Source organism: Mytilus californianus, unplaced genomic scaffold (genome assembly GCF_021869535.1).
Source record: "Mytilus californianus isolate M0D057914Y unplaced genomic scaffold, xbMytCali1.0.p SCAF_8, whole genome shotgun sequence".
In the NCBI taxonomy this organism is placed as follows: Eukaryota; Metazoa; Mollusca; class Bivalvia; order Mytilida; family Mytilidae; genus Mytilus; species Mytilus californianus.
The window spans coordinates 88,945,028-88,960,410 of record NW_026262734.1 but is presented as its reverse complement, the minus strand read 5'-3'; the positions used below and the strand labels follow the sequence as shown (position 1 = coordinate 88,960,410).

Genomic DNA, 15,383 nt, shown 5'->3' with positions numbered 1-15,383 from the left:
AGCTATAGCAAAATTTCCAAAAAAAGAGGAGCGAACATCCTTAACACATTTTAAACTATCAAGTGACCATACATAATGTAAACCACATGATTTCACAGGAATCTCATCTAAATAAAAAGTGGCATTTTAAAAATGTTCAAAGTTTTTTTTATATATAGAAATAAGAAGATGTGGTATGAGTGCTAACGCCAATAATCTGCATTAAACATGTTGTTACCTTGTGACATTTGTTTACCTAGTTTGTAAACTAGCAATAGTGAGGAGGAGATAACTCTCCCTGGATTTCAACGGAACATTGTTAACATCTTATTAATTCACTAGTATATTTTCATATATAAACAATAAACTAGTAATATTTTCTGATAGCTCTAACTCAATAATAAATAATTGGAACAAACAACTTTTAGTTGTAGAAAGAGTTTCAAAATCACTGCATAAACTTTGCAAAAATATTTTATGTCTTAAAAATATTTATTGACATAAAATAGAAAGACAGGTAATCACTGGACAAACTAACTTGAAAGAAAAACCTAAAAGTTCTACAACGATTCCACAAATCAGGTAATTCAAATCATCTGTCTTTTGGTCTCCTAACAAAGTCTGGATTATACTGAGAATTGTAGCCTCTCCTTCTTTCATTCAATTCAACATGGTCAGATTTATCAGGAACAGATTCCCCCCTCAATTTGGCCATTAATTCTGAAGTCTTTTTTTTCTCGTCTGACTCCCTTCTCAACCTCTCTGCTCTCAACTGTTCTATTGTTTTACTAGAGGATGTAGTCTGAGGTCGGTCTTTATCTTTACTTTTGTGTTTATGTTTCTTCTTTTCCTTGTGTTTATGCTTATGTTTATGCTAAAAAAAATATTGCACAATTACTCAATACTATAGATGCAACTAGTTTTTAAGGGTTAAAAAATGAAAACAACATGTTAAATAATTTCATGCGTCCAAAACACTTTTCTGGATTTACCTTCATCAGGAACGCTCAAAGCCGAATATCTGAAAGCCGAGGAAGTATAAGAACTGAAACAGTTGAAGAGCTATATGACAAAAAAAATACCTTAAAAATAGCCAAATCATTCTAAGGTCAACTTTGCCTGAGGGAGTTGAAACACCTTAGTTACACCATCAGTTTTTGGAAAGAGAATTTATATATTTGTAACCAGAGAGCATAATTCTTATCAGGAAATCACATTGTCTCCTCTTGGACTTGAACCCGGGACCTCTGTGTAACAAGTCAGCACTCTTACAGAGTGAGCAAAATAAGTACTTTCCTAGCTCAACTGCTAACGGCTGGTTAAGTGTCTACTATTAAAGGGAAGCAATCCTGTCACATATTATTGGTTAATTTTATTACATTTGTGAATTCATCTAAATTTTTAAATCAGTTCAAATATTAAAACCAAAGTTATTCACATCAATATTCAATTTATAATTTACAAAACTAATGCATGTCCCTAATGAATACTAACATTTTAATACTGAGTTAGAAAAGTAAATATTGTAATAAATTCCTTACTTTAATGTGTAACATTTGTCATATTATGATGCTTGAATGAATTGAGGTTAAATGTCCAGTGAGAAGTATTACATTCATTTTGGGAGTAGATGGTAATGTGATATCAATATAAACTCTGCTTTGTTAGAACTTAACTAACATACTGAGCCAAATCTTAAACACATTAGTTCACAAGGTAAAAAAGTCTGCAGGAAGACATATTGAAAGGATATAATTACGATACTGTTGTCAGGTCATTACAGATTGCATATTTTGGTATTAATATTGATTCACTCATAGGGTCTTTGCACCAGAAATAAACACATTTATTCTAAAACCAGTTGTTGTTATGATACGGGTTATGTTCTTCTCATATATTTTATGATGGTATGATACTCAACCCCTAACGGGAGGGATTGTGCTTGATTTTCATATGATGAAGACATAATCTTTCAATCAGTTTAATTGTGGTCTGGAGCTGGCATGTCAGTAACTGCTTGTAGTCTTTTGTTCATTTATGTATCATTGTCATTTTACTTAGTTTATTTTGTTAACTATTCCGACATCGGACTCAGACTTCTTTTAAACTGAGTTTTACTGTGCATATTGCTATGTGTTTCTTTATTCTACATTGGCTAGAGGTATAGGGGGAGGGTTGAGATCTCACAAAACATGTTTTACCCCGCCGCATTTTTGTGCCTGTCCCAAGTCAGGAGCCTCTGGCCTTTGTTAGTCTTGTATGTTTTTTAATTTTAGTTCATTTATATGTTTTGGAGTTTAGTGTGACGTCCATTTTCACTGAACTAGTAGGGGCCAGCTGAGGACCAACTCCTGGTGCTTGATTTTCTCACTGCGTTGAAGACTCATTGGTGGCCTTCGGCTGTTGTCTGCTCTTTGGTTGGGTTGTTGTCTCTTGGACTTTCACCATTAAGGATGTACTTAGGTGAGGTTTAGGAATTCGTGTCAGATGTTCGGACTCCTTGTTTTTTTTTCCTACGGTACAGGGTAAAATATTTTGCCTCATAACACCCATTTTTCTTTTCATATAAGACTTCAATAGCTCATAAAAGGTCATTTACCAAAATTTAAGCAGATTCTAGATTTCTTTTCTTTCAATTTGAGGCCCAAATAATACCAATGCAAATATAAGTTAAAAGTCCAAGTCAGCCTTTTCTCGCCATTTTTAAAAACTCAAATATCTCGAAAAGGAGCACCATAACCTATCAATATTTTTAGTTTATTTTTTTCCTTTAATAATGCTCTTTCAACTTATAGTATCAATTTTAAATTCTTCATTTCTTAAATTTCACATAAGTACATCCTTAAAGCTATAAAATGTAAATAAAAACAAAAAATACCCTCTCTGGACTATGGGCATCTTTCGTTTTTTCCACGTAGTTTTTAAGATCATATATAGGATCCATAAGCTTCTTTCTTTTTTCGTCTCTTTCTCTCCTAAAAAAACAAATACTACTTATCATTACAATCTTTTACTACTTGTGTACAGAAATATTTATCTTGAGAACAATATTGTGCTTTATGTACGTAGAATTCGTATTTTTATTGCACTTATTTTTTGTAGATTGTATGCGATATGATTGAAACTGATGCCATTTGTGGTGACTACAAATGAAGAGATTTGTTTTGCTTTGTTGTATACAAGTGTATAATAAATTTTGAAGATGGACATTGCACCTGACAGTCTCTAAAATATTGTTTGTCTTCATTAAACACAGATAAAATTCCATTGTCATTCACATATTTGACGAATACATATTTGACACTTTTGTCATTCACATATTTTACACATACATATTTGACACTTTTGTCATTCACATATTTGACACTTTTGTCATTCACATATTTTACACATACATATTTGACACTTTTGTCATTCACATATTTTACACATACATATTTGACACATAAATATTTGACACTTAAATATTTGACACATTAATATTTGACACATACATATTTTACTTTTCATGGTTGTTATTAGGTTGGCATGAGAAACTTGTTAGAGTTTGTGAATGATGTATTTTCTGTTGAACAAGGTAAAGTAAGAAAATAATCTAATATTACAATTGTGTAACATTCAGTCGTACAAGAGTTTGGCTATCTAATAAAAAAAAAATAACAAACTAATGAAGTAACACAAAAATAAATCTCCAAACTTGGAACTTCATATGAAATAAAAAGATGATATGATGGCAAATTAGACAACTAACCACCAAAGCCTAAAGGAAGCAACTATAGGTAACTGTAGGTTTATCAAGCATTGTGTCAAAAAATTAATAAGTTTTGGAACTTGAATACCAATTGTATGTGCTGACAAAGTTCCATTACTTCTGACCTACACTAGTGAAAGACACATTAAAAAAGTTCCTTTGCGGTCTCATTAAACCTTGACCTACATGAACTGTTTGCATTGATTTTAAAATATAACATATTATAGATTTGGACAATTTTTCAGCCTTAAAGTAAAGAAATAAATACTAAAACATACACCCTTATCATGTGCTCATAAGAGGAATTGTTTTGACCCTCACCTTGGCGAGATAGCACCATCTTCTTCTTTCTTTCTTTTCTTTGATAAATACCAGGGAGTTGGATCTGAAAACAGATTAAATTAGTTATAAAGTTTTTTCGAGCTAAATGTATGTTTTTTATAGTGTTGTCAACAAATGAACATTCTTTTCAATCCTGTTACTCTAATAAACTTTCAACCAACTAAACAGAAGTTTACTTAATGTTCTTTTTGAATGCAACTGTAATATGATATGATGCATTAAAGAAGATTGTTTCCTTGAATGATTGAATAAAGATCTGATGAACCAGTTAAATTATTTGATATTCAACATTCAGTCTTACCGACGGATAATCTATTAACAGATGCTAACACTAGTTTTTTAAACAGTCAATGAGACAACTATATCTACCATAGACAAAAGGAATACTTTTATTAAAGTATAAAGAAAAACTTTTGAAATGGTAATGCCACCAAGTCACAAGTTTTTGGTGCCTACATGTATTGCAATAGTGCAAGACTGTGAAATATTTAATTTCAATTTACATGGAATAAATGTTGCTAAAATATACATGTCAAGTTTTTTTTTATCCTACATATTCATTGAAATTTCTGAGAGAAAAAATATTCTGATATTTAAGGTATATTTTCGAGTAAAAAAATTAAGGTTTAGGTTGGACCTTCCTAAATAGTGAAAAACAAATTTCTTTTTAGTCACACTCTATATGTAATTGAGTGTTATTGCTTTTGATATATTTTTGAAGTTTGGGTCACTTTTTTTGTTTAAGCCAAATAAACATTATTTTTTTCAATATTAAGACATTTCCTCACAATCTGAAGTACCACCCAATCACAAATACTTTGCCTTACTAGTAAATATATCTATTCACAGTCACTCAGGGGTTATAATTAAACAATTCATTTGTATTTACTTAAAGATGTAAGTAATTTTTAGTAAGATTTTAATTTTCTTTTGAGGTTTGAATTATCTCCCCTGAATATTCTCCAAAAATTTACTTATACAAGAATTTTTTTTCACATCTGAATTTTAATTTATTTTAAAGAACTATTTTGATTATTTAGGCACCTTTTATCTTTTTAATTTTCAAGTATGTTCCAGGATTTCAAGTCCAGGAATAAACACTGAATACTACAGGCGTATTTAAGGGTATACTACCATCAGTTTGACTTTGTCCTAGGTATGTTAAAATTCCCACGTTCTTCTCCCATTTTTCTTTTTCATCTTTCTTTTCTTTTTCATGTTCAACATTTTTCTTCTTCTCTACTATCTGACAGGTAAGTAAATAAAATCACATTATGCTTAATAAATCAGTAAGATTTTATTCAATCAGATATTTTAAAAGTTATAATTGAATCTTAAAATATTAAAAGTATAAATAAGTATACATTTGCATGGAATAATAATTTGTCCAGCAAATCTAATTATGTGTTTGAAAATGATAGGTATGACAACATTAATAAAATTTCTGTCTGAGAAAGAAAAAAGTTAGAGAACGGAAACGAAAAATTCAGCAATTTTTCCATTTGTAAAGGGCATAACTCTAGAACGGCTAAAGTGACACCCCCAAAACTCAAACTTGATCTGTGTTTTGTGGTAATAAGCATTTTGTATAAGTTTCATTAACATTTGGTTGAGGCAAACTAAAGTTAGAGAATGGAAACCAACTTTGGGACATACGTAAGAACAGACAAGGGTAAAACTTAATGCCCCCTCCGCTTCGGCGGGGGCATAAAAAAAATGAATGAAAACAAAATGTATCAATAAAGCTGCATATAACTGTCACAATTAATGATTAAGGATCTGTTCACCCCTAGTTTTGTATTGAAGAGGCTCCTGTTGCTTTTGCTTTAGTCTTTAGCATAGTACACATGCTTTTTAAATTTTCAATGTTTGTGTTGTTTCTGTGATAACGATCTTGTCTATCTTGTAAACATAAATGAGAAGATGTAATATGAGTGTCTATTCAGTGCTTTGAATAAGTGCCCCTCCCCCCTCCCCCACGTTTTTATTTTGGAAACAGCCCTCAGAAAAAACCTATTGTGGCAGTTACAATTTCCTTGTCCTGCTGTTGTAATACTTATACATTTTAAACACCAATTAAAAGATACCTCTCTTACAAGATCCTGATGGTGACCTCTATATACAGTATGATTGTGAATTTAATTTTACCCCATCTTCAGCATCTTTGAAGAAGTTGATGTGTCCGCCTGAACCACTGTATATATTTATGCTTTTTTTGTCATCTGAAGTAGACGTTTCTGTTGCTGCATCATTTCCCTCATTTTCTGAAATGGCCTCACTTTCTACAGTTTCTGCAACTCTTTTCCTGTTTTTACTTCTGAGAAGATCTGTTCTAGCTTCTTGTTCCTAAAATTTATAGGCCAAAAATAAAATTCAAATTGTATGATGTTGACTACTTACCCACTTAAAAAGCAGCTTAACCAAAATATTCTATGACAAATCAGGTTGTTTTTTTCATGCTCTAATGTTGTTTTCTTGTCTAAAACATGTAACTTATGTTGTTTGCCAATGAAAAAAATCCCTACCTACCTACCCAACCCTACAAAGCATGGGTAGGCAACATCAAACACAGATTTTTTTAAGGGTGGCCTTAAAAGTTGACATATAGTATATAAAGAGCTTATCTATTGGTGATAACTGTACGATAACCTATTGGATTTTTAAAAACTAGAGGCTCTCAAGAGCCTGTGTCGCTCACCTGTATTTACTGATGCTTTGGAAATCATGTAAAATAAGGTTAAAATCATAATTAATAGTATTAGATATTAGATATTATAATGATATCTAAGATAATAACAAAAAACTGCAAAATTTTTGTAAAATTACTAACTCAGGGGCAGCAACCCAACAACGGGTCGTCGGATTTGTCTGAAAATTTCAGGGCAGATAAATCTAAATCTGATGAACATTTTTGCCACCTGTCAGATTTGCTCTAAATGCTTTAGTTTCAGAGATATAAACCAAAAACTGCATTTTACCCCTATGTTCTATTTTTAGCCATGGCGGCCATCTTGGTTGGTTGGCGGGGTCATCGGACAAAATTTTTAAACAAGATACCCTAATAATGATTATGGCCAAGTATGGTTAAATTTGTATCAGTAGGTTCAGAGAAGAAGATTTTTGTAAAAGATTACAAAAATTTACGAAAAATTGTTAAAAATTGATTATTAAGGGCAATAACTCCTAAAGGGGTCGACTGACAATTTTGGTCATGACAACTTATTTGTAGATCTTACTTTGCTGAACATTATTGCTGTTTACAGATTATCTCTATCTATAATAATATTCAAGATAATAACCAAAAACTGCAAAATTTCCTTAAAATTACCAATTCAGGGGCAGCAACCCAACAACAGGTTGTCAGATTTGTCTGAAAATTTCAGGGCAGATAGATATTGACCTGATAATCAATTTTACCCTGTCAGATTTCCTCTAAATGCTTTGGTTTCAGAGATATAAGCCAAAATCTACATTTTACCCCTATGTTCTATTTTTAGCCATGGCGGCCATCTTGGTTGGTTGGCGGGGTCATCGGACACATTTTTTAAACTAGATACCCTAATGATGATTGTGGCCAAGTTTGGTTAAATTTGGCCCAGTGGTTTCAGAGGAGAAGATTTTTGTAAAAAGCTAACGACGACGACGCCGGACGCCAAGTGATGAGAAAAGCTCATTTGACCCTTCGGGTCAGGTGAGCTAATAATTTGGCCTCGAGCATCACTGAAGAGACATTTATTGTCCAAATGAGCATCTGATAAAGTAAAATTGGTACCGTTCGTATTGTTATGCGTTTACTTTTCTACATTGGCTAGAGGTATAGGGGGAGGGTTGAGATCTCATAAACATGTTTAACCCCGCCGCATTTTTGCGCCTGTCCCAAGTCAGGAGCCTCTAGCCTTTGTTAGTCTTGTATTATTTTTAATTTTAGTTTCTTGTGTACAATTTGGAGTTTAGTATGGCGTTCATTATCACTGAACTAGTATATATATTTGTTTAGGGGCCAGCTGAAGGACGCCTCCAGGTGCAGGAATTTCTCGCTGCATTGAAGACCTGTTGGTGACCTTCTGCTGTTGTCTGTTCTATGGTCGGGTTGTTGTCTCTTTGACACATTCCCCATTTCCATTCTCAATTTTACCGTTAATGTTATTGTTGACTTGAATTGTTTTAGATCATTTGGTAGCTTTTACATTATAGTATACTAGCATCTCTTTTTTTTTCAACACATAATACTTTGTATGTAGAAATATATGCTGATTACTACACACTCCTCATTTCAATGTTAACCCTGTCAGTGTAAATTTAAAATATGAAACCTTTACAAAATGTATAAATCTACATATTGTTAACTAGTTTAACCCCCTTCCAAATTTATGCAACTGTCCCAAGTCAGGAATCTCTTTATTGATTGCCCTTTTTCATATATGTATAAAATGTGTTTTTGTCAAGACTGTGAGTTCATGTTATCAATTTTGGTGGATTAAGGAAAACTGAATTTACGTGGATATTTGATTTTTTGGTTTTGCCAAAGTTTGCATACAAGCCTATAGAAAAATGTGTATTTTGTTGAACATTTAATTTCATAGTTCACCTTTCGGGAGCTGCCATTTGATTTTTATGGGGGGCTAGGATGAAAAATTTTGTCCTGCATTTTTTTTTAGTTGTAATCTCTGTCCTGCTTTTTTATTTTTCACTCTATTCGGTCCTGCCTTTTTATTTTAGTTTATCCTGACTTTTTTTTACATAATTTGTCATCCTGCCTTTTTTTTTGCAAAGTGTCTCATCCTGCCTTTTTTTTTTACTCAAAACTCCTGTCCTGCCTATTTTTTTCAAATTTCATCCTAGCCCCCCCCCCCCCATAAAAATCAAATGGTAGCTCCCTTACCCACGAAAAAAATTGGTATCCTACAATGATTATGAACTATTTTTTGAATTTTTAAGTAATTAAGTATGGATTTTTAACTTACTTTTATTAGTAATTTTTGAATTTTTTATTTACTTTTATTGGTACGGTTTTAATATCTCTGTAATTTTACCATGTCCATTTTATATAAATTTTATTGTTTATCAGTAAATTTAGAAGTATAGTTTAATTTCATATGCAATATTTTTAGAATCTGTTTGTTTTAGGATTTTATAACATGGGCTTTCATATTTTATTGTTAATACTTATATATGTGAATAGATATATGTTGTAAAGCGCTTAGGGTAATTTCAATATTATATAATGCGCTGTTATAAAACTGTATAATAATAATAACTAGAGGCTCTCAAGAGCCTGTGTCGCTCACCTGTGTTTACTGATGCTTTGGAAATCATGTAAAATAAGGTTAAAATCATAATTAATAGTATTAGATATTAGATATTATAATGGTACCTAAGATAATAACAAAAAACTGCAAAATTTCTGTAAAATTACTAACTCAGGGGCAGCAACCCAACAACGGGTTGTCGGATGAGTCTGAAAATTTCAGGGCAGATAAATCTAAATCTGATGAACATTTTTGCCACTGTCAGATTTGCTCTAAATGCTTTTGTTTCAGAGATATAAACCAAAAACTGCATTTTACCCCTATGTTCTATTTTTAACCAAGTCGGCCATGATGGTTGGAAGGCGGGGTCATCGGACAAATTTTTTAAACTAGATACCCTAATAATGATTATGGCCAAGTATGGTTAACTTTGTCTCAGTAGTTTCAGAGAAGAAGATTTTTGTAAAAGATTACAAAAATTTACGAAAAATTGACTATAAAGGGCAATAACTCCTAAAGGGGTCACTGACAATTTTGGTCATGACGACTTATTTTTAGATCTTACTTTGCTGAACATTAATGCTGTTTACAGTTTATCTCTATCTATAATAATATTCAAGATAATAACCAAAAACTGCAAAATTTCCTTAAAATTACCAATTCAGGGGCAGCAACCCAACAACAGGTTTTCAGATTTGTCTGAAAATTTCAGGGCAGATAGATCTTGACCTGATAATCAGTTTTACCCTATGTCAGATTTATTGTAAATGCTTTGGTTTCAGAGATATAAGCCAAAATCTACATTTTACCCTTATCTTCTATTTTTAGCCATGGCGGCCATCTTGGTTGGTTGGCGGAGTCATCGGACACATTTTTTAAACTAGATATCCTAATGATGATTGTGGCCAAGTTTGGTTAAATTTGGCCCAGTGGTTTCAGAGAAGAAGATTTTTGTAAAAAGCTAACGACGACGGACGACAGACGCCAAGTGATGAGAAAAGCTCACTTGGCCCTTTGGGCCAGGTGAGCTAATAATAATAATAATAACCCACGGTATGAGAATTGTGTGTTGATATCAGATCTGTGATAGTCTCTGTTAAATTCATTCATGACTTCATTCCCGGACTTCATTACACTTGCAGTCAGGGGTACTACATCATGTACATTTTGTACTTGTACAAGTAATCTTTATTTACTTGAAGAAGTAAATAAAATAAACTTATATAAGTTAATTATAATGTTTGAATAATCTCCCCTTATTTTTCTCAAAAATTTACTTGTATAAGTAAATTTTTTGTACAATCCCACAAAAATTCTCAAGTTTTGAGATGTAAAAACATGCCTTTAACAATTTTTCTCAGGTTAGCTCATAATTTTTGATTTAGAGTTCTATGTTTCATCTCATTAATTCAACAAAGAAACTGATTGGGCAAAGATCTTAAGTATTGGCGCAAGGCCTTCAAAAATTGCCCCTTGGGGGCTTGTAAATGAGCAGTGTTCTGAAGATAACAGACAAATGAGATTTTCATTGTCCATGAAATAACACTTAAATAATTAGTAAAGACTTCTGCAAAGGACAGACAATCAAAAATTCAAAGAAGTCCTAAGAATTCAAGAAAAGAAGATAGGAAGACTTTTTTACTTGTATAAGTAAAAAAATTCGTAAGGGTTCTGCAGAACCCAGTGTCTCGCCTACTTTTGCTGTTAATCGCAGGCTCAACAAAAATGAGGAAAAAAATCAATAAAAATATTCCTTTAGATACTATCTTTTGATTTGAAGAAGCTTCTGTCAAAGTTTGGTATAAATCCAGGATAGTTTATGAATCTAATAAATGTTTTAAAAACTTTAACTGCAGACTGTATTTAATGTTAGAAAAACTAAGTCCATTTATAAGTAAAATACGGATAAATAGGTACAAAATTTTAACAAAATTTCCTTCTAGATACTAGCTTTTGATCATAAACAAGCTTCTGTCCAAGTTTGGTACAAATCCAGGATAGTTTAAGAAAGTTATTAAAATTTTAAAAACTTTAACCACAGAGTGAATGTATTGTTTCCTGGCAGAAAAACTAAAGTCCATTTATAAGTAAAATATGGAAAAAATGAAAAAAAAATTTTAACAAATTTACTTCTGGATACTATCTTATGATCATAAACAAGCTTCTGTCCAAGTTTGGTAGAAATCCAGGATAGTTTAAGAAAGTTATTAAAATTTCAAAAACTTTAACCACAGAGTGAATATTTGTGGACGCCGCCGACGACGCCGACAGAATGTAGGATCGCTATGTCTCGCTTTTTTGACTAAAGTCGAAGGCTCGACAAAAATCTGAATGTCTAAGGGACATAACTAAGCCTAATTTTTTTTTACCTATACAAGTAAATAAAATACACTTGTATAAGTATCCTACAAATTTACTTATATAAGTATATTAATATTTACTTCCTCAGGTAAATAAAAATTACTTGTACAAGTAGTACCCCTGACTGACTTGGGACAATCAAAGCTTGACATATTGTATTGACGATTAAGCTTGTCTTTTTTTAAGATGTGAACCTCCAGATGTCTTTTGTGTAATGTGTCTCATTGATGTTTAAAGCATCAATGAGACGGCAACATAGCAACACACAAAGGACATCTTTAGGTACTTTATTCATCTTAACAAAATATCTACATTTGACTTTCAATGACTTATATGTTAATTCGCCTTTAATTTTGATAAGACTTTAAATCCAGTACAATGTAGTATATGGATTTATAATATTTCACTAAATACCACAACTAACATGACTAAAGTCAGTCAGGAGTAATACAAGTTATGTTTATTTACTTAAAAATGCAAGTTTCATTTTCTTTTTAAGGTCTGAATAACGTCCCCTAAATTTTTTCCAAAAATAATTAAAAAAAAAATGACTTTTACTCTTAAATCATTTGTAAATGTTATTCTATTCCTTAAAAATTTAATCCCATGTGTCCTTAAAGTTAAAGTTAAAAAAAAATTCAGGGATCTATCAAAATATCTTTTTTTAAAAGCACAAATGCAACTGAAGTGCATTATGGCCGCCATGTAGTTTAATATTTTGACTAATTATAACATGTACAAATTTCTTTAAAGAATGCTCACAGCAAGTGCTATCTTTCTCTGTCTTTCTTTCTCTTCATCAGCAGCTTTAGCTTCATCTCTTCTTACTCTTTCTATGTTATCCTTTCTTCTTACATGCCAACTACAGAAATCAGACACATTTATATCAATGTACAATGGTTATGCAATCGTAATCTTGAATAATTTAATCAGAACAACATGTAAAATAACTTTTTTTTTATTTTATGCTATTATTCAAAAAGTATGTGAAAACAGACAAGCACTTTAATATAAAAAAAGGAGATGTGGTATGATTGTCAATGAGACAACTACCCACCAAAGTCAAAATGAAGTGGATGTAAGCAATTATAGGCAACCATTCGGCCTTCAACAATGAGATAAACCGATATAGTATGGTTAGCTATTAATATTTTTTGTTGCAAGATATGAACATCTGTTACAATGCCTTGTTCAGATTATTTAACATTCTCTTATTCAGTCAGGGGTACAACTTGATTAGGGATTGTAAAAAAATTACTTATACAAGTATTTTTTTTTTGAGAAAAATTAAGGGAAGATTATTCAAACCTTATAAGAAAATATGAATATAACAAATTTACTGATATAAGTATATTATTATTTACTTCTTTAAGTACATAAAAATAAACTTGTACAAGTAGTACCCTTGACTGCTATTCATTGCTATTTTAACTGCGATCAGACACAAATATTTTCTCCTACTATAATTTGAGCAAGCAATCATATTCCAACTACTGCCTACTCCTCAGACAATGTAAATTAAAGAAAATTGCCCCATAGTTAATAGTAACTAACATAGCATGTGAAGATGATTAACAAAAAAAATATGTCAAAAACACTATCATGACAATTAAAACAATCTTCACAGTATTTTTTTGCAGCCACAAGCAAGGACACTCATTTTGGAAAATTTGAATAAATTCTATTGGCCTGTAGAAAAACTGTTACAGGTCCTCAGTCCTTTAGAATTTTACAAGCCTAAACTGGTTGGCTTGTAGTCAAATATGAAGACTGTTCAAACAAAAACCATGACTTTTATAACATTAGATATAAAAAGATGTGGTATGAGTGCCAATAAGACAACTCTCCATCCAAGTCAAAATTTATAAAAGTAACATGCTTTTATATGTTTTAAATCCAGGTTCAATTTAAGTTAGTGGTCCTCCTACTGATAGCTTGATTACGGAGGATTATATCGTGTGTTTTACTTTAACAATATATGTCATTGTCTACATACATGACATAGATAAAGTGGAAGGTTGTGCACACATACAACTTGTTTAAAACCCAACAACATTTTTAACATGCACCAAATCAGCTAGGCTGTCTGGACCATGTGCTGTTCAGTGTTGTTTTTCTTTGTTTGTACGTCTACTATAATTTTTGAGAGGAGTCATGTCATTTGTAGGAAGGGGTTATCCTGTTATATCCATGTCTGTCCCTCTGTCTTATTTTCCACCACATGAAACTTTCGTCAGTAATATAAAAGAAGTTCTTGTGAAAAACAAGATATCTCTGAAGAAGTATATAGCAGAATATCTTGGGTATCAATTTGCACTGAGAAGACTACTATAAAACTGTGTTACAGTGATAAAACATCAAATTTTGGATTTCATCATGATAGCTGTCATGGCGCAAATATTCATATGAAAGGCCACATTTTCCCCTTCAAGACAATAGTTCAAATGAGAACTGAATACAAAGATAATGGCCTCCAAAAATCCTTCTTTTTTGAAGGCAGTTTAATAATTACTTTTATCATCATGATATTTCAGTGATGTTGTCTTTAGGCAAAATGTTGCCCTTTACCCGAATGTTTACGCCATGACAGAAAATATCTGTAAATGCAAAGTTCATATTCGTATTGCTGAAAATTGATACCCATTTTGACTATTGTACAACATCAGGTCCTTTCGCTACCAATAAACGTTTGCACCCCACATGATCACCCCTTTGGTCTGTTCTTATTAGAGTAGATATTTTTTAGATGTATCAATCAAAATTTTATATTTTCATTAATAAAAATTCATGAATTTCAAAATGATTTTTTTTTTTGTGTATGCTCAAAGTGCTTGAAGTAGAAAACCTGTTTAAGTTTTTAGAATGTCATTTTAATTTGAAACAATAAAAAAAAACTTATTTATAGCAATACACTAAAGCACGATTGAATTTATTCAACACAAAACCAATAAAAAGGGTGTGACCCAGAGTGCAAAAAAGTGGGTTGTGAACCTGAAAGGGGGCGAAGGTGAATGGTAGCGAACATGATTTTAGGCGAACGGATCCGGATTCTTATAATACCCATGAATGAGGATAGTACCCATTTATGAGGATCCTCCCCAACATGTTTACTTATTGCAAATATGTGTGTTGTTGATTTTGGTTTTTTTTGGGTGTGTATTAGCTACAATCTGTCAATCATGACAATAATCATCAAATATTTAAAAGTTAAAAAGATATTGTAAATTTCTTATTATTCATTATTATGTCCAAAATATCAACCTTTTGTGACTCAGCAGAGTCAGAGCTGTTTAATGACAGAGCCTACAGCAAACCCAGGACCTTGGGCTCCCAAAGTAAACAAAATTATGCCCCAGTACTAGTCAACAAACGAAACGACATATGGCCGAACGGTTTCATGGCCGAAACGTCTCGAGAGCAACGAAACTATGATCTGATTTTGAGTGTTAAATCAAGACAATCGTTCTCTTGGGCGGTTCCCGAAAATTTTACCTTTTGTGAGGTAAGATATTCATGTTTAGAAGTCAGAGATGCTCAAGAGAAGGCGAAGATCATCATCAGGCAAAAAATTCCCCTAGTCTAAAAATAGACGTAGACTAAAAATTATCATGATATTTGATTGGATAAAAATAATTTATGACGTTATTTCTGGAAAGTTTTGAAAGTCTTTGTCGGTAAAACGTTTAATCGAACATTGAATT

The 15,383-nt window shown here is 31.9% G+C and overlaps 1 protein-coding gene across 1 annotated transcript; it reads right to left on the bottom strand.

Annotated features, from left to right (window-relative positions):
• Positions 1-437: 437 nt before the first annotated feature.
• On the bottom strand, positions 438-15,272 carry LOC127710742 (leukocyte receptor cluster member 1 homolog). Its single transcript, XM_052216694.1, has 7 exons — positions 15,175-15,272; positions 12,445-12,544; positions 6,221-6,418; positions 5,207-5,318; positions 4,052-4,115; positions 2,858-2,954; positions 438-853 (listed from the first exon to the last, which is right to left on the bottom strand). The coding sequence occupies exons 1-7, from the start codon at positions 15,195-15,197 to the stop codon at positions 572-574; spliced, it is 876 nt and encodes a 291-aa protein (XP_052072654.1). The 5' UTR covers positions 15,198-15,272; the 3' UTR covers positions 438-571.
• Between the last annotated feature and the right edge of the window lie 111 nt (positions 15,273-15,383).